Source organism: Dasypus novemcinctus, chromosome 19 (assembly GCF_030445035.2).
Source record: "Dasypus novemcinctus isolate mDasNov1 chromosome 19, mDasNov1.1.hap2, whole genome shotgun sequence".
NCBI classification, from domain to species: Eukaryota; Metazoa; Chordata; class Mammalia; order Cingulata; family Dasypodidae; genus Dasypus; species Dasypus novemcinctus.
In genome coordinates this window covers 48,045,909-48,067,086 of record NC_080691.1, presented here as the reverse complement: position 1 = coordinate 48,067,086, position 21,178 = coordinate 48,045,909, and the positions used below count along the sequence as shown (strand labels likewise).

The window sequence follows — 21,178 nt, the reverse complement described above, 5'->3', positions numbered from 1 at the left end:
GCTACTGCGGCATCCCTGCTGGAGCATCCAGGGCCAAAGGTCCTGGAAGGCGGGTCCCTGGCCCTCCCTCGGGGTCCCAGGCTGAGGCGTGGCCTCCCCACCCTCTACCCCGGGCCAGGAATGTGCTAACAGAGCAGGTCCGGCCCCTCAAGGGCACCTATGGACTTTGGGGGTGGGACAGCCCCAGAAGGGGAACAGAGAAAAGCTGAGTGCTTGCCATTTTAGCCTGCAAGCAGGCCACGGCATACACCCAGGCGGCGCCATGGAGCGGCACCGCGCGTCCTGGCCATTGCTGCTGCTGCTGCTATTGCTGGCGACAGGCCCGGACTCCAGCCCCCACCCCGCATCAGGTACGCCCCGCCCCCCCACACACACCTGTCCTGCCGGACTCCAGCAGACGTCCCTCTGGCTCCATGGCTGGGGCTGTGGAAGTGCCGGTGCGCCAGGAAGGAAGCCTGGGGACCCTGTGGCAGGGATGCGGGGGTCTGGGGTCTATCGCTCTAAACACGCTGGGAGCCTGGAGGCCGCAGCTGCCTGGGAGGGAGGTGGCTGAGACGGCACTGGGACAGGGGGGACCCGGGCAGCCCTGGGCCTGCACCCTGAGCCTCCGGTGGGAGCTGCCCTCCCCCAGCCCACGGGTAGCAGACCCCACCCCACCTGGGGGAGATCAAATATGAGGAGTCTAGGGGAAGGCAGCCCCAGGGCCCCCCACCCCGTCGCCCAGGGCGGTGTCTCCACCCTCCAGCCCTTATCATGCTCACTGGCATCACTCAGCCTCCTTCCTCCAACCCCACCCCAGAACTCTCCACACCTGGTCAATAAATAATTATCCTCGCTCTTGAGCGCCAGGTCCCGCACTTGGCAAAGTGGGTCCCTGGCCTTGACTGCTCAGCCGCCTCTGCCCCTGGACTGGCCTCCGCCAACTGTGGGGCCAACCCGCACCGAGCGCAGCCTGGCCGCGGAGCCCAACCCGCGCCGAGCACAGCCTGGCCACGGGGCGCAACCAGCACAGAGCCGCGGGGCCCAACCCACACAGAGCGCAGCCTGGTCGCGGGGCCCAACCCACACAGAGCGCCTGGCCGCAGGGGCCCAACCTGCACCGAAAGCAGCCGGCTCGGGGCCCAAGCTGCACGGAGCCCAACCCGCACAGAGCGCAGCCTGGCCACGGGGCCTGCACCCTCCGCGCTCCCAGCCCAGCCCTCTGCCTAAACTCACTGCTGTCCCCACAAAGGCCGGGCACCCCTCACCTCTACTGGGAGGAGCAGCCACCCTCAGCAGGGACTGTGGACTCAGGCCCGCCCCAATGAGGCTGAGGGGCCACACCCTGGACCCCAGCCCAGGAGAGCCAGGGGTCCTCACGGGGCAGCCGGGCGTCCCCCGTGGGCACTGCCCACCGACTCAGGAGTGGAGAGAGGGCCCCCCCTGACCCTTAGTGACAGCTCATGTAGCCGCAGAGCTCTCCGGACCCTGCCCGGCGGGCTCTGCCTGGCCGTGTGGCACCTCTGAGTGCCTAGAAGCGCCCCTCACCACGACGAGCCTTGCCAACCGCTCCTTAACGGGCTTTGGAAATGGAGCCAGATCTGCTCCGGGTCAGGCTCTGCCAAGGTCCTCTCCCGCAGGGGCCCAGGAGAGCTGCTCCCTGCGCTGCGGGGTCCAGGGCGGGCCGTGCTCCTGCCACCCCACCTGCCAGGGCCTGGGCACCTGCTGCTCAGACTTCCGCGATTTCTGCCTTGAGATCTCACCCTACTCGGGCTCCCTGATGGGCGGCAAGGACTTCGTGGTGCAGCACCTGCGCTGGGGCGGCCGCACCGACGGCGTGATCTGCAGGTGGGTGCCTGGGCGCTGCGTCCTGGGTGGGGGTTGGGGGGAGGGTAGGTGTGATCCCTGGTGGGATAGGTCCCCAGGAGGTGGGGAGGGAGGCCTTCCATCCCCGGCCCCCTCTCTCCCAGCCATCTCTGCCCCCAGGTTTGTTTTTTACTGGGTATCTAATTTTTTTGAATCATACAATATGTTACACAACTTATTTGGTTCATAGTAATGCGATCATACAATATTTGTCCTTTTGTGTCTGACTTGTTTCACTCAACAAGTGTCCTCCAGGTTCGTTCATGCTGTCATATGGTTTATGACTTCATTTCTTCTTATCGCTGCATAATATTCCATTGTGTGAATAGACCACGTTTGTTTATCCGTTCATGGGTTGAAGGACACCTGGCTGGTTTCCATCTTTTGATAATCATGAGTAATGTCACTATGAACATCAGTGTGCAGATGTCTGTTCGTGTCACTGCTCAGCTCTTCTGGGTATATACCCAGTAGTGGTATTGCAGGATCACATGGCAAGTCCACATCCAACTTCTTTAAGAGCTGCCAAACAGTCCTCCACCGTGGCTGTACCATTCTGCATTCCCACCAGCCCTGAATAAGTGTTCCTCTCTCTCCACATCCTTCTGCCCCTCAGGTTTAAGGAGAGCATCCAGACCCGCGGCCACGTGGACGGCCTCAGCCGCGTGCACTGCGTGTCCCCGCTGCTGTACGAGAGCGGCCGCATCCCCTTCACACTCTCGCTGGACAACGGGAGCTCCTTCCCGCGCTCTGGCACCTGGCTGTCCAGTGAGCCGAAACCCCCTCCCGCCCTCCCCACACCTGGGGACTTTCCCGGGTCCACCCACCCTTCCTGCCACTCTGGCTGAACCTGTCTCTGGGAACACCCGCCCACCTCTGGGAGCCCCCACGGGGTACGAGGTTCCCCTTTGCTCAGCTCTCCACCCACCCCCTGGCATCCAGCCCAGAGGCCCAGCCCATAGGGGATGGCCAGGGGCCCCACCCAGCAGGAAACCAAGTCTCCCAGCCTCAGTTTCCATTTCTGCAAGAGGGTCTTTGGAGACCTGTTGCTGCTGCTACGCTTGGCCCTTGGGAGGCCCCTTAGCTCTCGAGCCCAGAGCCCCATCCCGGGCCCCAGGCCTTCACCTGTCCTAACCCCCAACTCCCACCCCACCCAGTGCACCCCAGCAAAGCATCAAAGGCAGAGAGGAGCGAGCTGGTGAACGAGACCCGCTGGCAGTACTACGGCACCTCGGGCATCGCCGGCAACCTCACCGTGACCTGGAACGCTGGGACCCTGCCCTCAGACACCGTCACCATCGAACTGTGGGGCTACGAGGAGACAGGTGGGAACTGCGTGGGCCAGCGGCAAGCCCTGCAGGGCCTGGGGCCATCAGGAGGTTGGGACTTGCAGACATGGAAGAAAGGGAATTCCAGGCTGGGCACAGCTGGAACAAAGACTGGGAGAGGGGTAGGCAAGCAGGAGAGGGACGGCAGTGACCTCAGTCGGGCAGGAGGGTGGGCAGGTGGGGGGTGCCTGGCTTATCTTTTGGAGCTCGGCCTCAGAGACTTGGAAACTTGTCCTGGGGAAGGAAGCAATCTGCTCTGCCCTTCTTCTCAAGGCCCTGGGCCCCGGAACAGGGATTGGGGAACCCAGGGTAAGTTGGAGGTGGGCAAGGGTGTTCACCCAGCCCAGGGACCCACCTCGGATCGCCGAAGCTGCACCTGCCCCAGGGGTGCTCGGAGGGACCCTGAGTTGACCGAGGGCATCTCTGTCCTCAGGGAAGCCGTACACAGAGGGATGGGTGGCTGAGTGGTCGTACCTCTATCCCCTGGCCACAAACATCTCCAACTCCGGCCGCTTCTCCTTCATCCCGAAACCCGCCCCGAGCAGCTTCCAGAAATGGGAAATGGGTGCCCTGAGGATCATCAGTGGCGGACACCGAGCTGGGGAAAAGTAAGGCCTCTGAGCGGAAAAAGCACTGGGAGGGGGCAGAAGGGGAAGACTGACCAGCCCGGGAGGACTGACCAGCCCGGGACCCTGCAGGGACGTGCAGGCCATCTGGAGCAACAAGCACGCGCTGGCCTGGCACCTCGGCCAGGACTTCCGGGAAGATGCGGTGGCCTGGGCCCGCGCCAAGTGCCTGGCCTGGGAGGCACTGGAGGAGCAGCTGCCCAACTTCCTGGAGGAGCTGCCCGACTGCCCGTGCACCCTGGCCCAGGCCCGAGCGGACTCGGGGCGCTTCTTTGTGAGCCCCTCTATTCCACTCCCCATTCCAGGGACACGACCGCGCGGCCTCCCAGGACTGCGCAGAGGGTGGGGGTGAGGGACCCGGTCCCATGGAGGGCAGACAGAGACCTCAGCGAGGTTTAGCCTGGACCCAGGGCCCCTGTGTGGGGTGGGTTCCAAGGATGGGGTGGCCGGAGGGCGGGTGCAGGGTGACGGTGTTGGCCGCTCTGCAGACGGATTACGGCTGTGACATGGAGCAGGGCAGCGTGTGCACCTACCACCCAGGGGCCTTGCACTGTGTGCGCTCCGTGCAGGCCAGGTGAGCATGGGCGTGGGGGGTGGAGGTATGTGTCTGTAGGCTCACGTCCCACACGGCCCTGACCCGTGTCCCCGCAGCCCCCGCTACGCCGCGGGCCAGCAGTGCTGCTACACGGCGGCGGGCACGCAGCTCCTGACGGCCGACTCCACGAGCGGCAGCACCCCGGACCGCGGGCACGACTGGGGTGCGCCCCCGTACCTCGCGCCGCCCCGCGTGCCCAGCTACTCCCACTGGATGTATGACGTCCTCAGCTTCTACTACTGCTGCCTCTGGGCGCCCGAGTGTGACCGCTACATGCGGCGGCGGCCCTCCAGCGACTGCCGCACCTACCAGCCCCCGCGCCTGGGTAGGGGCCGGCGGGCCCCAGGGGTGGTGGGCGGGCTCACCCCTCCTGACTGACACCCGCCCTACCTACCCCCGTCGCCTGCTGACCCCTCTTCCCAGCCGATTCCCGCTCCTGGCGGACCCTCTCCAGGCCAACCCCCATCCTGGTCGAATCCCCTCTTGACTGACCCCTGCCCGCTCCAGCCCCCCTCCCAGCTGGCACCTGTTCATGGCGAGCCCACCCCTCCCACTGACCCCTGCTCTCCCCATCAGCCTCTGTCTTTGGAGACCCTCACTTCATCACCTTCGACAACGCCAGCTACTCCTTCAACGGGCGCGGCGAGTACGTGCTGCTGGAGGCGGCGCTGACCAACCTGACGGTGCAGGCGCGGGCCGAGCCGGGGACGATGGCCAACGGTGAGCCCGGCCTGTGAGCCGTGGATGGCGCTTGGCCCCAGTGACCGGGGCAGGTGGCAGGTGGCGGTGGGTGGGCAGGCCTGTGTGTGCCGCGGGCGGGTCACCTGGGCTGAGCTTAGCCCCCTCTGGCCCCACCCCCAGGCACACAGGCCCGCGGCACGCGGCTGACGGCGGTGGCCGTGCAGGAGGGTGCCTCGGACGTGCTGGAGGTCCGCCTGGCCGGCGGGGCAGAGGGCCTGGAGGTGCTGCTCAACCAGGAGAGTCTCAGCTTCACAGAGCAGAGCTGGATGGACCTGACAGGTGAGTGGGCTGATGGGTGGGGCACCCCGGGACACAGGTGACCGCTGCTGGGCAAGCCGTAGGCCCTCGTCCCTGCACATCCAGTAACCATCCGAAAAGTGACTCCCGGTAAGATGGGCAGGAGCTGGCGTGAAGCTGTCAGCGCTGACGCAGCTGCCTGTCAAGGCTCTGCAGGGGGAGAGGTGGCTCGGGGGGAATGGAGTCGAGGGGCGAGGGGCCGACCACAGCGGGTGGCAGGGTGGCAGCAGGGTGGGCCTCAGGGGCGCCCACCCCTCCCCGGGCCCCCTGCCCGCGTCCCCTGATGCCCCACTCACCCCGCGGAGCTGCACAGCCGCCCTGACCCTGCGCTCCTGCCCACGGCCCAGGCATGTTCCTGTCGGTGTCCGCTGGGAAAAACGTGTCCGTCATGCTGTCGTCAGGGGCAGGCCTGGAGGTGAGCGCCCAGGGCCCATCCCTGAGCGTGGCCGTCCTGCTGCCCCAGAAGTTCCTCTCCCACACGCGCGGCCTGCTGGGCACACTCAACGGCGACCCCTCCGACGACTTCACCCTGCGTGACGGGCGCGTGCTGCCCGCGGCCTCCAGCTCCCGGCAGCTGTTCCGGTTCGGGGCCGACTGTGAGCGAGCGGTGGGCTGCGCGGGGTGGGGGGGCGTGGTCCGTGGGCCCAGAAGAGACCCCGGCCCCTGCGCGTCTGCTCCGCAGGGGTTGTCCGCAACGAGTCCTCCCTGCTCACCTACGACTCACCCTTGCTGTTGAACGCCTTCCTGTTCGGACCCAAGCACGACCCCAGCTTCGAGCCCCTGTTCCCCGAGGAGGCCGCCCTCGGCCCCGGTTCGGCGGGCGCAGCCGCCGCCCTCTGCGGGGATGACCTGTTCTGCAGCTTCGACGTGGCGGCCACCGGGAACCTGAGCGTGGGCAGCGCCACGCGGGCCGCCCACCAGCTGCACCTGCACCGCGCGCACAGCCTGACGCCTGGTGAGCACGGGGGCGCGGGCGGCACCTGGTGCCAGGGTGGGACCCCCACCCCCAGGGCCAGCTGCGCAGGCCGTGGGCGGCCGCTCAGCTCTGCCACCCGTCCCCACCTCAGTGGTGTCCTGTGGCTGGGTGGCAGCGCCTCCCCACGGGCACAAGGAAGGCACCGAGTACCTGGCGGGCTCCACCGTCCTCTTCAGCTGCGACAGCGGCTACAGCCTGGATGGGGCGGCGGCCAGCACCTGCCAGGCTGACGGCACCTGGTCTTCACCCACCCCCACGTGCCAGCCAGGTGAGGGATCCCCGCCCCCCCCGCCTGCCCCTCCCCAGCCCCCCGGCTGCCCACCAGGGGCTCACCGGGGCCTCACCACCCCCATTCCCTGCGCAGGACGGAGCCAGACAGTGCTGCTGAGCATCGTCTTTGGGGGCCTGGCCGTGGTGGCGCTGGGCGTGGTCATCTACGTACTTTTGCGTCGCAGGAAGACCTAAAGGTGGGGATACCCCACAGTCTGGCTACTTGGAGCCTGGGGTGAGGGGGGCGGGACATCGACAGATGCAGCTCCCTGCCTGCTCTAACCCCGTTTCTTTGGCAGGAATTCCCAGGGACCCCATTTGTGAGTGCAAGCCTGCCTGGCCAGCAGCGCGCCTCACCCGGATCTCCGCAGGATGATAGACCAAAGACCCAGCCTCCACCCACCCGCAGCCACACCACCCAGTGCTTCGAGCCCCGCATCCCCAGGATCTGGGACTTGAGCACCTCCTTCCTGGGCCTTTGACACCCACAGACTTGAGCCTGGGGACCTCCTCAGCCACCTCAGAGCCCCGGCACCTGACCTCCCTGTGCTAGAACCGTTGATTCCTCATCTCAAGACTCTACTGTCCTAGAGCCAAGGCTTTGGGGCTGGAGCTTTCACGTGTATCCCGGGCCCTAACCTGGTACTCGATTGCCCGATACCGTAACCCCAGGAGGGAGTCTCTGAGCATGCCATGGTGCGGTCCCCGGGTCAACCCCGGAGCAGAGAGCCCCAGGAAGGCCGTGGGTGGGACAAGCCTCTGCACTCCAGCTCGATGTCTTATCTCTTCTGGGACTTGGGTTGGAAACCCCCTGCCTGTACCATGAGGAGAAAAAGACCAGAACAGTCCACAGCGACCTTTCTCTGGTGCCCTCTCTGTTTGTGCTGTGTTGTAGTTCTGGCGAGTTCCACAATTGCCCCGTGGGGTCAAACCCAATGCCTCCCTGCCGCCACCGCCCCAGTGAGCTGGGCCTGGGTCCCCCCTCCTCCATCCACGCCAGCTGCTCCGCCCCCCCAGCTTCCCGTCCTCTGTCTCTCCATCTTTAAAGTGGGTTTGAAGATGGGCCACCACGGGGTGGGGACACTGAGTGAAGTGTGGGAGGGGTCAGCAGGATCCTCCCCAGCCTGGCCCGCATTCCTGAGCATAAGGCGTGCTAGCGCTCACCTGCAGAGCATGCAGGCTCCCTACTCAGGTTAGGAGCTAGCTGGCTTGGGCTTAGTGGATCCAGAAGTTACCCCCCACCCCCAGCCAGGGGCCTTGATAGCGGTCCTGAAGGCTGCGTAGATAATGGGTAGCTTTTGCATTTTAGGAGGATCTCGGTGTAGGAAGGGGGAGGGTGGGCCTGCTCCCCCTGCAGTGCCAGGATTGGCCACACGAGGGCAGCAGAGGGTGGCGGAGGCTGCGCCCCACTCTGGGCCATCCCCCACCCCACCCCCGCGCTCTGTGGGGTTGTCACCGCCCCAGCAAAGGTTCGCTACTGGCCTATCCCCACGCCAGTCTCAGCGATGTGTAGCCCACCCCTAGGGGACCCAGGTGGCATGGGCCGAGGGCAAATCCCAGGCCTCCCACCCTCTCACCCTTACCATTACGGCCAGTCCCTGGTAGGGCCGGGTCCTGCTGGAGGGCTTCCTGGAGGAGGTGAACTAGCGGATTCTTACAAATCTGGGGCACGTGTGAGGGAAGAGCGCTGAAGGTGAGGCACGGGGGGAGCTGCCTGATCCCAAGAGACAGTGCCCAAGAGACCCTAGATGAGGTGGTGGGACAAGAAATCCCCTCCATAATGACTGATAAAATGCAATGCGATAAACATGCCAATTAAAAGAAACTGTCAGGATTAAACAAGGAAACATCGCACAAAACAAACTACATCTGCACCTACCACCGTCTGTGCACCGTGCTTTACACCCCCCAGGATCCGGCTTGCCTGCAGGTGCTTGCAAGGACTTGGGGGCAGTGTGGGGCTGAGGACCATCCCCCTGGCTGCAGGGCAGGGACTTTCCTCTCTGCAGAGGAGGTGAGGCAGGGCTCCCCCGCAGACGTGGATCCCCAGGGCGTCACTCTGAAGACCGGGCACAGGGCCCCCTCCCCTGTGAGGCAGCCCCTCTCCATCCTACAGCCCTGGGCCCTGCTGGAGGCGGTGGTCCTGGACGGCCGGCAGTGAGGCTGGAGCACGGAGGAGGCCCGTGGGGCGTGGGGTGCTGGGAGAACAGGCGGAGCCGCCTGATAACAGCCCAGGCCTGGGCCTCCCTGGGGCTCTGCCCTCGGGCTGGAGAGGGGCTGGTGGAGGGGGCGTTCCTGCAGAGGGGCGCTGCTGGGCAGCACGGGGTGCGGGGAGGGCTGTGGGCGAAGGCTGGCGTGGTGGGAGAGCCCAGGCCTGGAAGCAGCCCCGGGTGCTGCCAGGTGGGTGGGCTCTGCCCCCTCCAACTTTGTTGGTGAGTCTGGGCGTTTCTGATTTCTGCAGGGAGTAGCCGGGGTAGAGGGGGAGGGGGAGCAGAGACCCTCTGGCTCCCCCGAGCCGCCCTCTGACAGCCGTAGGTCCACTTCCACGGAGAGACCTCAGGGAGCCACCCCTGGTGATCCCGAGGGTGCCGTTGCCTGCGAGCACCCGCCTGGCCCACCCCCGTGCTTGTTTGTGAAGGCACCCAAGGGTCCAGGGCCCACCCTCCCCGCAGGAGGCCAGGACCCAGCCCAGGCCACACTGTCAGGGTTCCAGACAGTCCAGTGGTGGACACGGGGGGAGCATGTCACCCACAGCTGGCCCCCACGTCCCCACAAGGGAGACGAGCCAGCAGAGGACCCTGGGCCCCCACCCCAGGAGCCCCGGCATGACCAGCCCATGAAGGCCACCCCCGCGGCGTCCCCAGCAGAGCCGCACCGCTGGCCCTTGGAGGCCACCACCCAGCCGGGTGCCGAGCCCACCTGCAGCCAGGGTAAGGCTGGACTGGAGGGCCCCGGGACGCCTGGGGGGGCCATGGGAGAGGCAGGAGCAAGGAAGGGGGACCTGGAGAGCCCAGGCTGCAGGGTTGGGGCAGGGGAGGGAAGAGGGGGAGGAGAATTTCAGATAAAGGAAGGACCTAGAGCGTGTGTGGCTTCACTCCTGGTTCCACAGTGGGGCACGAGGTGCCCAGAGGCAGGCGCTTGCCCAGGCCCCGTCCTGTCCCTGCAGTCGGCCATCCTGTCTGCCCAGTCGGCCGCCAACGTGAGGAAGGAGAGCCTGTGCCAGCCGGCCCTGGAGGTCCTGGAGACGTCCAGCCAGGAGTCCTCACTGGACAGCGAGACGGACGAGGACGACGACTACATGGACATCTAGGCCGGGGGCGGGGCGCCCTGCCTGGCCCTCAGCCAGACCCGGGGCCAGGCCAGAGGCCTCCCGGGGCTCCCAGTTCCCACGCAGCCGTCCCCCTCCGCAGCGCCCCCCCACAGGCCTAGCTCGGGCCAGCAGGCTGCGCGGGCCCCATAGGAGACAGACTTTTCCAGACCAGCCCAGGAGGAGCTGATCTCCGGTGACAGTAGTTGGAGGTGACAGCACAGCAGAGCCCGCCTCCTTTTCTAGGACTCGTTAACTTCGTCAACCTGCCGCACCCAGCCCAGGTGCGGGATCCACACCCTGCCCCTGTGGAGGGGTCGTTTGGGTGAAGCCCACCCCACAGCCTGTTTTTTTGTTTGTTTTTGTTTCTTTTCTAATAAAGATGGAATGGTTGTCTTTGTACCTCAGTTCCCTCCAGGGGTGGGGACTTGGGCCCTTGGGCCCTCCCTAACCTGACTGCTCTCCCCAGGCCATGGCCAGCCCTTGGGCAGCCCGGCAGGACGCACCCTTGGGTGAGGCTGAGCTGGACTTGGAGGGAGCATCCAGGTGTAACCCCTGATGGGCTGGAAGCCCAGGTTAGAAGGGTCTGAGAGGCAGGCAGGGTCTAGTGGGGGGAGCTGGGTGGCTTGGGGGAGGGGATGCACACCTCTCCCCACTGCTGCCCTCTTCCAGGACTGGCCACGGAGGCTGCAGGGCCCAGTGCAAAACAAGTCTGTGCAGCCCCTGCTTCAAAAATGGCAAAAATAAAAATTTTAGACTTCAGCAGGAGGGCGTTAAAGTTGCCCTTCCAGGCTGCAAACGGGGCTCTTCCAGCCCCCCACCTCCTCTCCCACATGCACCCCCACAGCCAGCTCCCCCCTGCCCTCCGGTTCCCCCCAGCCTGTGAGTGCTCCTGCCACCTGCCTGGCCCTTGGTGAGAGGTTTGGCTGGGGGTCGGGCTGCTCCCTGGCCACCCCCAGGGCCCCACTGACAGGTACCCCCCAGCAAGCCCGGGAGTTAAGGGACTTTCTCCCCCATGGGAACCGAGGCCCTGAGAAGATGGAGCTTGCGGGCTTGTCTTGGTGGGGAGCTGCCCTGCGAGCAGATTCGTGAGGCCCCAGACCCTCAAGTCCCCCCACCCCGCCCACCCTGGCAGGCTCCCTCTGGCTCCTCTGCAGGCACCAGCTTCTGCTCCGGCCCCAGGGGAGTCTCCTGCCACCACCAGGCCCACCAGTCCAGGGACGGTGGGCTGCCCAGGACCCAGCACTAAGTGGGGCTAACAGCCCAAGGCCTAAGTCACGTGACAGGGTGCTCGCCCTGGGCCAGCCCAGCACCTCTGACCCATCCCCTTCGGACTAGGAGGGCCAGGAGCCTGCCTGACACCCAGCCCAAGGGGGCAGGGCCCGGGGCAGGGCCCGTGGCAGGAGATTCCAGCCTGGGCTCTTACTGCCCCGCCCCGGCTGAGCCCGGGTTTCTTCTCCCTCCCAGCAGGAGGGAGGGGACACTGAAGAGGTTATGCAAAATCCCTGAGCGACCGGCAGGAGCAGGCCACCGTCTAGGGCCCCTGGCGGTGGGCCCCGTGGGGAGCACCTGGCTCTGGACACACTCGGCCGGGGTCTCCCTGACCTCCTGGCCTCCTGCCCTCTCCTGCAAGAGGGGTCCCTTCGAGCACCCACACATGCAGGCCTTGAGCAGGAACTAACTCGCCTGTGTGCCCCAGCTGGGCTGCATGGGGGTAGGAGGGGGGAATTGGGGACAGGTCCAGAGGAGGACTTAGAGAAGTGAGGCCTCTTGCCCAGGGCTACCGGGCAGGGCCTGGGAGCATTCCCATCACAAGGACGGCCTCTCCCTTCTGACGCCGCAGTATCGCTGCAGTGCCGGGCCTGGCAGCCAGAGCTGCGGCCTCTGGAAACGCTGCTGGGAGCATCCAGGGCCAAAGGTCCTGGAGGGCGGGTCCCTGGCCCTCCCTCGAGGGTCCCAGGCCAAGGTGTGGCCTCCCCATCTCCCACCCCCCAAGGCAGGAATGTGCTAACAGAGCAGGTCTGGCCCCTCAAGAGCACCTATGAACTTTGAGAGGGGACCAAGGGGCGGGGCGGGGGGAGGCGGTACCAGAGCGGGGCGGGGCCGGAGGGAGAGAGGGAGCCCAGAGAGCAGGAGGCTTCCCACTGCGGCCTCTAAGCCGCTGCACCGCGCACGCAGGCTGCGCCATGGAGCGGCACCGCGCGCCCTGGGCCCTGCTGCCACTGCTGCTATTGCTGGCGACAGGCCCGGGCTCCAGCCCCCGCCCCGCATCAGGTATGCTTCCCCCCACCCCCGCCTTCTGTCCTTCTGTCTGGCTCCAGCAGACGTCCCTCTGGCTCCATGGCTGGGGCTGTGGAAGTACGGGTGCGCCAGGAAGGAAGCCTGGGGACCCTGTGGCAGGGATGCGGGGGTCTGGGGCCTATCGCTCTAAACACGCTGGGAGCCTGGAGGCCGCAGCTGCCTGGGAGGGAGGTGGCTGAGCCGGCACTGGGACAGGGGGGACCCGGGCAGCCCTGGGCCTGCACCCTGAGCCTCCGGTGGGAGATACCCTCCCCCAGCCCACGGGTAGCAGACCCCACCCCACCTGGGGGAGACCAAATGTTGAAGAGTCTAGGGGAAGGCAGCCCCAGGGCCCCCCACCCCGTCGCCCAGGGCGGTGCTTCCACCCTCCAGCCCTTATCACACTCACTGGCATCACTCAGCCTCCTTCCTCCAACCCCACCCCAGAGCTCTCTGCACCTGGTCCATAAACACTTATCCTCACTCTAGGGCGCCGGGCCCTGCGCTTGGCAAAGTGGATCCCTGACCTTGACTGCTCAGCCCACCTCTGCCCCTGGACTGGGCTCTGCCAGCTGTGGGGCCAACCCGCGCCGAGGACAGCCTGGGCGCGGGGCCCAACCCGCACAGAACGCAGCCTGGCCACGGGCCCGCACTCTCCGCTGCTCCCAGCCCAGCCCTCTGCCTAAACTCCTATCCCCCCAAGGCCGGGCACCCCTCACCTCTGCTGGGAGGAGCAGCCACCCTCGGCAGGGACTGTGGACTCAGGCCCGCCCCAATGAGACTGAGGGGCCACACCCTGGACCCCAGCCCAGGAGAGCCAGGGGTCCTCACGGGGCAGCCGGGCGTCCCCCGTGGGCACTGCCCACCAACTCGGGAGTGGATAGGGAGGTCCCCTGACCCTCAGCGACAGCTCAGGCAGCCGCCGCGCTCCGCGGACCCTGCCCGGCGGGCTCTGCCTGCCCATGTGGCACCTCTGAGTGCCTGGAAGCGCCCCTCACCACGAGCCTTGCCAACCGCTCCTTAATGGGCTTTGGAATTGGAGCCAGATCTGCTCCGGGCCAGGCTCTGCCAAGGTCCTCTCCCGCAGGGGCCCAGGAGAGCTGCTCCCTGCGCTGCGGGGTCCAGGGCGGGCCGTGCTCCTGCCACCCCACCTGCCAGGGCCTGGGCACCTGCTGCTCGGACTTCCGCGATTTCTGCCTCGAGATCTCACCCTACTCGGGCTCCCTGATGGGCGGCAAGGACTTCATGGTGCAGCACCTGCGCTGGGGCGGCCGCACCGACGGCGTGATCTGCAGGTGGGTGCCCGGGTGCCGCGTCCTGGGTGGGGGTTGGGGGGAGGGTAGGTGTGATCCCCGGTGGGATGGGTTCCCAGGAGGTCAGGAGGGAGGCTTTCCATCCCCCGGCCCCCCCTTTCCCGGCTATCTCTGCCCCCCCCCAGGTTTAAGGAGAGCATCCAGACCCGCGGCCGGGTGGACAGCCTCAGCCGCGTGCACTGCGTGTCCCCGCTGCTGTACGAGAGCGGCCGCATCCCCTTCACACTCTCGCTGGACAATGGGAGCTCCTTCCCGCGCTCTGGCACCTGGCTGTCCAGTGAGCCGAACCCCCCTCCCGCCCTCCCCACAGCTGGGGACTTTCCCGGCCCGGATCCACCGGATCCACCAGATCCACCCACCCTGCCTGCCGCTCTGGCTGAACAGGTCTCTAGGGCGGCCCACCCCACCCAGCCCCCCATGGGGCGGGGGATTCCCCTCTGCTCAGCTCTCCACCCACCCCCTGGCAGCCTGCCCAGAGTGCCAGCCCAGAGGGTGTGAGGGCGAGCAGAGATCCCACCTGGCAGGAAGGATCTGGTAGAAGGCAGGTTCCAGCCTCAGTTTCCCTTTCTGCGGGAGGGCCTGGGGAGGCCCCTCAGCCCTCAAGCCCAGGGCCCCTCCCCTGGATCCCTGGACCCCAGGCCTGCTCTTGCCCTTACCCCCGACTCCCACCCCACCCAGTGCACCCCGGCAAAGTGTCGATGTCAGAGAAGAGCGAGCTGGTGAATGAGACCCGCTGGCAGTACTACGGCACCTCGGGCATCGACGGCGACCTCACCGTGACCTGGAACCCCGGGATCCTGTCCTCAGACACTGTCACCATCGAACTGTGGGGTTACGAGGAGACAGGTGGGGCCAGCGCGGGCCGGGGGCCCCCCTGAGGGGCCTGGGGCCATCGGGAGGTTGGGGGTAGAGGTGGGGGATCAGTCACCCAGCCCCAGGGGCCCGTCCGACTGTCCGTCAGCTGGCTCGGATCGCTGAAGCCTGGTGCAGCCACCCCCGGGACACTCGGAGGGGCCCGGCGCTGACTGCGGCATCTCTGTCCTCAGGGAAGCCGTACGCGGAGGGATGGGCGGCCAAGTGGTCATACCTCTACCCCCTGGCCACAAACATCTCCAACTCCGGCCGCTTCTCCTTCATCCCGAAACCCGCCCCGAGCAACTTCCAGAAATGGGAAATGGGTGCCCTGAGGATCATCAGTGGCGGACACCGAGCTGGGGAAAAGTGAGGCATCTGAGCGGAGAAGGGCTGGGAGGGGGCAGAGGAGGGGGCAGGGGGGAGGACTGAACAGCTCAGGACCCTGCAGGGACGTGCAGGCCATCTGGAGCAACGATCATGCGCTGGCCTGGCACCTCGGCCAGGACTTCCGGGAGGACGCGGTGGCCTGGGCCCGCGCCAAGTGCCTGGCCTGGGAGATGCTGGAGGAGCAGCTGCCCGACTTCCTGGAGGAGCTGCCCGACTGCCCATGCACCCTGGCCCAGGCCCGAGCGGACTCAGGGCGCTTCTTTGTGAGCCCCTCTATTTCGCTCCCCACCCCGGGGACACGACCGCGCGGCCTCCCAGGACTGCGCAGAGGGTGGGGGTGAGGGACCCAGTCCCTGGGAGGTATAGGTGGGACTCAGGGCCCCTACATGGAGTGGTGGGCGCAGAGTGACAGCGTCAGCCACTCTGCAGACGGATTACGGCTGTGACATGGAGCAGGGCAGCGTGTGCACCTACCACCCAGGGGCCGTGCACTGTGTGCGCTCCGTGCAAGCCAGGTGAGCCCTGATGAGGGTGGGGGGTGCAGGTGTGTGTGTGGGCTCATGTCCCACACTTCCTGACCCGTGTCCCCGCAGCCCCCGCTACGCCGCGGGCCAGCAGTGCTGCTACACGGCGGCGGGCACGCAGCTCCTGACGGCCGACTCCACGAGCGGCAGCACCCCGGACCGCGGGCACGACTGGGGTGCGCCCCCGTACCTCGCGCCGCCCCGCGTGCCCGGCTACTCCCACTGGGTGTACGACGTCCTCAGCTTCTACTACTGCTGCCTCTGGGCGCCCGAGTGTGACCGCTACATGCGGCGGCGGCCCTCCAGCGACTGCCGCACCTACCAGCCCCCGCGCCTGGGTAGGGGCCAGCGGACCCCGGGGGTGGGGGTAGGCTCACCCCTCCTGGCTGACACCCGCCCTGCCTCCCCCTGTCCCCTGCTGACCCCTATTCCCAGCCGATTCCCGCTCCTGGCGGACCCTCTCCGGGCCAACGCCCACCCTGGCCGAATCCCCTCTTGACTGACCCCTGCCCGCTCCAGCCCCCCTCCCAGCTGGCACCTGTTCATGGCGAGCCCACCCCTCCCACTGACCCCCGCTCCCCCCCAGCCTCTGTCTTTGGAGACCCTCACTTCATCACCTTCGACAACGCCAGCTACTCTTTCAACGGGTGCGGCGAGTACGTGCTGCTGGAGGCGGCACTGACCAACCTGACGGTGCAGGCGCGGGCCGAGCCGGGGGCGATGGCCAACGGTGAGCCCGGCCTGTGAGCCGTGGATGGCGCTTGGCCCCAGTGACCGGGGCAGGTGGCAGGTGGCGGTGGGTGGGCAGGCCTGTGTGTGCCGCGGGCGGGCCACCTGGGCTGAGCTTAGCCCCCTCTGGCCCCACCCCCAGGCACACAGGCCCGCGGCACACGGCTGACGGCGGTGGCCGTGCAGGAGGGTGCCTCGGACGTGCTGGAGGTCCGCCTGGCCGGCGGGGCGGGGGGCCTGGAGGTGCTGCTCAACCAGGAGAGTCTCAGCTTTGCGGAGCAGAGCTGGATGGACCTGACGGGTGAGTGGGCCGATGGGGCATCCCAGGACACGGGTGATCGCTGCCGGGCAAGCCACAGGCCCTCGTCCTTGCACATCCAGTAACCATCCATAAAATGACTCTCAGTCGGATTGGGCAGGAGCTGGCATGAAGCTGTCATCGCCGATGAAGCAGCATGCTGAGGCTCTGCAGGGGGAGAGGTGGCTCAGGGGCCCCAGGGTGGGGGGGCCGAGGGGCCGACCACAGCAGGTGGCAGGGTAGCAGCAGGGTGGGCCTCGGGGACACCCGCCCCTCCCCAGGCCCCCTGCCCCGCGTCCCCTGATGCCCAGCCCTCCCCGCGGAACTGCACAGCCGCCCTGACCCTGCGCTCCTGCCCACGGCCCAGGCATGTTCCTGTCGGTGTCCGCTGGGAAAAACGTGTCCGTCATGCTGTCGTCAGGGGCAGGCCTGGAGGTGAGCGCCCAGGGCCCATCCCTGAGCGTGGCCGTCCTGCTGCCCCAGAAGTTCCTCTCGCACACGCGCGGCCTGCTGGGCACACTCAACGGCGACCCCTCCGACGACTTCACCCTGCGTGACGGGCGCGTGCTGCCCGCGGCCTCCAGCTCCCGGCAGCTGTTCCGGTTCGGGGCCGACTGTGAGCGAGCGGTGGGCTGCGCGGGGTGGGGGGGCGTGGTCCGTGGACCCAGAAGAGACCCCGGCCCCTGCGCGTCTGCTCCGCAGGGGTTGTCCGCAACGAGTCCTCCCTGCTCACCTACGACTCGCGCTTGCTGCTGAACGCCTTCCTGTTTGGACCCAAGCACGACCCCAGCTTCGAGCCCCTGTTCCCCGAGGAGGCCGCCCTCGGCCCCGGCTCGACGGGCGAGGCCGCTGCCCTCTGCGGGGACGACCCGTTCTGCAACTTCGACGTGGCGGCCACCGGGAACCCGAGCGTGGGCAGTGCCACGCGGGCCGCCCACCAGCTGCACCTGCACCGCGCGCACAGCCTGATGCCTGGTGAGCGCCGGGGCGAGGGTGGCACCCGGTGCTGGGGTAGGACCCCCACCCCCAGGACCGGCTGTGCAGGCGGTGGGCGGCCCCTCAGCTCTGCCTCCCATCCCCACCTCAGTGGTGTCCTGCGGCTGGGTGGCAGCGCCTCCCCACGGGCACAAGGAAGGCACCAAGTACCTGGCGGGCTCCACCGTCCTCTTCAGCTGCGACAGCGGCTACAGCCTGGACGGGGCGGCGGCCAGCACCTGCCAGGCTGACGGCACCTGGTCTTCACCCACCCCCACGTGCCAGCCAGGTGAGGGCGCCCCGCCCACCCGTCTGCCCCTCCCCAGCCCCCCGGCTGCCCCCCAGGGGCTCACCGGGGCCTCACCACCCCCATCCCCTGCGCAGGACGGAGCCAGACAGTGCTGCTGAGCATCGTCTTTGGGGGCCTGGCCGTGGTGGCGCTGGGCGCGGTCATCTACGTGCTTTTGCGTCGCAGGAAAACCCAAAGGTGGGCCACCCCGCAGACCAGCTACTTGGCGGTGATGAGGACCTGGGGTCAGTGGTGGGGGACAGGTGCAGGTCTGTGCCCACCTCAACCCCATTTCTTTGGCAGGAATGACTGGGGTCCACGTGCGTGAGCGCGAGCCCGCCTCGCCGGCAGCACACCTCGCCTGATCTTCGCAGGACGGTGGGCTGAAGACCCAGCCTCCACCTGCCTGCGGCTACGCCACCCAGTACTTTGAGCCCTGCATCCCCTGGGACTTAAGCACCTCCTTCCTGGGCCTTTGACACCCACAGACTTGGGACTGGGGACCTCCTCGGCCACCTCGGAGCCCGGGCACCCAACCTCCCTGTGCTAGAACCGTTGATTCCTCATCTCAAGACTCTACTGCCCCAGAGCCAAGGCTTTGGGGACTGGAGCTTTCACAATGCATCCCAGGCCCTAACCTGGTACTCGATTGCCCGATACCGTAACCCCAGGAGTCTCTGAGCATGCCATGGTGCGGTCCCCGGGCCAGCCCTGGAGCAGAGAGCACGGGGCCCCAGGGCGGCCATTGTGGGACAAGCCTTTGCACTCTGGGTTGGACTGCCTATCTCTTCTGGGACTTGGGTTGGAAACACCCTACCTCTACCTTGTGGGAGGGAAATTAAAAGAATAGCCCATGGTGCCCTGCACAGTCGTGTTCTGCGCAGTTCTGCAAGTTCCACGATTGCCCTGTGGGGTCAACCCCAGCGACACCCTCACCCCGAGTGAGCTAGGCCTGGGTCCCCCTCCTCCATCCATTCCAGCTGCTCCCCCCCCCCGCCCAGCCCTGGTCCTCTGTCTCTCCATCTTTAAAGTTTGAGGACCCGGGCGTACTCGGGGCGGGGACGCAGAGTGAAGTCTGGGAGGGCTCTCAGGTAGCGGAGCCCAACCCGGGGTCCCTGAGGGGAGCTGTCCAGCTTTGCAGTCCAAGTCCCCTGAGCCTGCGCCCAGGAGCATCTGGGAGCCAGAGGGCTCACCTGTCCTGAATGGGGCACGGAGGCTCCTGACACAGGCTAGGAGTCGGCTGGGGGCTTAGTGGAGCCCAAAGTCCCCCCGTAGCTTGTGGCCAGGGGGTGGAATGGGAGTCCTGGAGGCTGGGGGCAGAAAAGGAAGTATCTGCATTTTAGGGGGATCACTGGAGGAAGGCGGGGAGGGCGGGCCTGCTCCCCCTGCAGTGCCAGTAGTGGCCATGAGAGGGCAGCAGAGGTTGAGCCCCGCTCCAGGTCTCCCTCCCCGTGGGGCTGTTGCTGCCACAGCTAAGGTTCACTTCTGGCCAGTCTCGGCGAGGTTATGTCGCTCACCCTCAGGGGGCCCAGCTGGCTCTGGCCACCAAGGGTGGATCCCAGGACTCCCACCTCTCAGCCTCACCATGGCCGTCTCTAGCAGGGCCAGGGCCAGCTGGAGGGCTTCCTGGAGGAGATGAGCTAGCAGAGCTTTAAAGAACCATGAGGCACGTGTGAGGGACTAGTACTGCGGGTGAGGCACTGCAGGGGCTGCCTGGCCCCAGGGGATGGTGGGACAGGAAAGCCCCTCCATGCTCATACATCACTGATAAAATGTAATGGACTAATAAACATGCCAATTAAAAGAGACCGGACAGGATTAAACAAGCAGACAAAGCACAAAACATACGCAGCCGCCACCCACTGCTTCCCATTTCACCTCCCCACCCAGCGCCCAGCTTTCCCGTCCTCAGGCTTGCAGGGGCATGGGGCAGGGTGGGGCCCAGGGCTGTCCCCTTGGCTGCTGGGCAGGTACTTTCCTGTCTGCAGATGAGGTAAGGCGGGGCTCGCCCCCAGACCTGGATCCCCAGGGTACCCCTAGGCGGAGCCAGTCACCTGTCAGCCAGGGAGGGCCGGTCTCCTCCGGTGGAGTCCTCCTGGGTGGCCCCACCCACCCTGCACATATGGGAGCAGGCGCCCAGGGGGCCGAGAAGGGCAGGTTTGCGCTATGAGAGCTCTCAGGCTCCCAGCCAAGGACTGGATTTTCAGAGGTGCCAGGGGTCGGAGAGGGTATTCCAGGCAGAGGAACCGACGTGCGCCCTGCACACGGGGGTCCCGGGGGAAAGGGGCGCGGACTAGCAAATCGAGGCACCTCCCCTGCCCCAGGAGCAAAGCATGGCCCGCCTCAGGCTCCCCCACCCTACCAGGTGACACCCCCTCCCGGGCGGGAGAAGGGGTGCACTCTCCATGACCCTCGCCCCAGACGTTCCCAGTGCCAGGGGCAGGCCAGGCTGGGAAGCCCCGACACCTGACAGGGGTTACCCAAAAGTCAGAGGCACTGCCAGGCCTGTGCAAAGACCGGAGGCCCCAGTTGTGCCAAAAGGATAGCAGGGAGACCCTGGAAGGTCCAGCTCCCAGAAGACACGCAGCATGGAAACCTCAGCCTTGGGGAGGGGGTGGCTCACCAGGAGGTTCAATTCTGAGATCACAGCATGGGATCCCGATGGCCAGCCGCCCGCCTTTGCCGCCCAGCCTGGGCTCAGGCCGTCCAGTCCCCAGATCCTGTGCCGGATCTCCCAATCCTCCCTGCTCATCCTTGGGGGACCCCATCTCTAGCAGGTGCATCTCCTGGGAGCCCCTAAAGCAGGCTCTGCCCGGCCTCCCCAGGGGGCCCCAGCTGCTCTTTCCTCCTTTTCCAGCTCGTTTCTCTGCCTCCAGTTGAGCCTACTCATGGGGTGAGTTCTCACATTCCCACCTGGTGTGGCCCAGAGAGGGTTTGAAACCCGAGGAAGACAGGAAGGGGCCAGGGCCGGGATTCGGTGGCAAGTGTGCCACGCTAAAGACAGAGGCCTGGACATGTGCTGGGCGGCAGGGGTGGGCCGAGAGGCTCAGGGCGTGTGCCCTGCCCAGCCTGCCTGCATCTGGGGGGACCCACCAGGGACCGCTGTGGGACCTCGGGCAGAGGTTACCTGCCCTCTGCCCATTGAGGGGGATGGCAACCCCCTGCTCGGGGGAGGTCGTGAAGACAAAGCGGGCAAGAGCTGCAAGAACAGGAAATAAACTCAATGAGAAGCGGACTTGGCCCAGGGGTTAGGGTGTCCGCCTACCACATGGGAGGTCTGCGGTTCAAACCCTGGGCCTCGCTGACCCATGTGGAGCTGGCCCATGTGCAGTGCTGATGCACACAAGGAGTGCCGTGCCATGCAGGGGTGTCCCCCGCGTAGGGGAGCCCCACACGCAAGGAGTGCACCCCATAAGGAGAGCTGCCCAGCGCGAAAGAAAGTGCCCAGCGCCTAAGAATGGCGCCGCCCACACAGAGAGCTGACACACCAAGATGACAACAGAGATTCTCGTGCTGCTGGCAACAACAGAAGCGGACAAAGAA

The 21,178-nt window shown here is 66.6% G+C and overlaps 2 protein-coding genes across 2 annotated transcripts; both read left to right on the top strand.

Annotated features, from left to right (window-relative positions):
- The first annotated feature begins 237 nt into the window (after nt 1-237).
- Nucleotides 238-7,535, top strand: LOC101424827 (sushi domain-containing protein 2). The gene is made up of 15 exons (XM_058281091.1): nt 238-350; nt 1,620-1,827; nt 2,462-2,613; nt 3,003-3,170; nt 3,607-3,781; nt 3,872-4,073; nt 4,288-4,373; nt 4,451-4,719; nt 4,971-5,114; nt 5,256-5,414; nt 5,780-6,028; nt 6,115-6,387; nt 6,500-6,676; nt 6,773-6,875; nt 6,978-7,535. Exons 1-14 carry the CDS (start codon nt 263-265, stop codon nt 6,871-6,873), a joined length of 2,451 nt encoding a protein of 816 aa, XP_058137074.1. The 5' UTR covers nt 238-262; the 3' UTR covers nt 6,874-6,875; nt 6,978-7,535.
- Nucleotides 7,536-12,088: 4,553 nt separating this feature from the next.
- Nucleotides 12,089-18,501, top strand: LOC101439330 (sushi domain-containing protein 2). Its single transcript, XM_012528237.3, has 15 exons — nt 12,089-12,259; nt 13,353-13,560; nt 13,704-13,855; nt 14,257-14,424; nt 14,625-14,799; nt 14,882-15,083; nt 15,250-15,335; nt 15,414-15,682; nt 15,931-16,074; nt 16,216-16,374; nt 16,739-16,987; nt 17,074-17,346; nt 17,459-17,635; nt 17,731-17,833; nt 17,939-18,501. Exons 1-15 carry the CDS (start codon nt 12,172-12,174, stop codon nt 17,961-17,963), a joined length of 2,478 nt encoding a protein of 825 aa, XP_012383691.3. The 5' UTR covers nt 12,089-12,171; the 3' UTR covers nt 17,964-18,501.
- Nucleotides 18,502-21,178: the final 2,677 nt, after the last annotated feature.

Excerpts from the sequence above, each read along its gene's own strand:
- LOC101424827 (XM_058281091.1), top strand. The coding sequence starts at position 263 with ATGGAGCGGCACCGCGCGTCCTGGCCATTGCTGCTGCTGCTGCTATTG. Across the intron at positions 2,614-3,002 it reads CTCTGGCACCTGGCTGTCCA|TGCACCCCAGCAAAGCATCA; the intron begins GTGAGCCGAAAC and ends CACCCCACCCAG. Across the intron at positions 5,415-5,779 it reads GAGCTGGATGGACCTGACAG|GCATGTTCCTGTCGGTGTCC; the intron begins GTGAGTGGGCTG and ends CCCACGGCCCAG.
- LOC101439330 (XM_012528237.3), top strand. The coding sequence starts at position 12,172 with ATGGAGCGGCACCGCGCGCCCTGGGCCCTGCTGCCACTGCTGCTATTG. Across the intron at positions 13,856-14,256 it reads CTCTGGCACCTGGCTGTCCA|TGCACCCCGGCAAAGTGTCG; the intron begins GTGAGCCGAACC and ends CACCCCACCCAG. Across the intron at positions 14,800-14,881 it reads GGACACCGAGCTGGGGAAAA|GGACGTGCAGGCCATCTGGA; the intron begins GTGAGGCATCTG and ends AGGACCCTGCAG.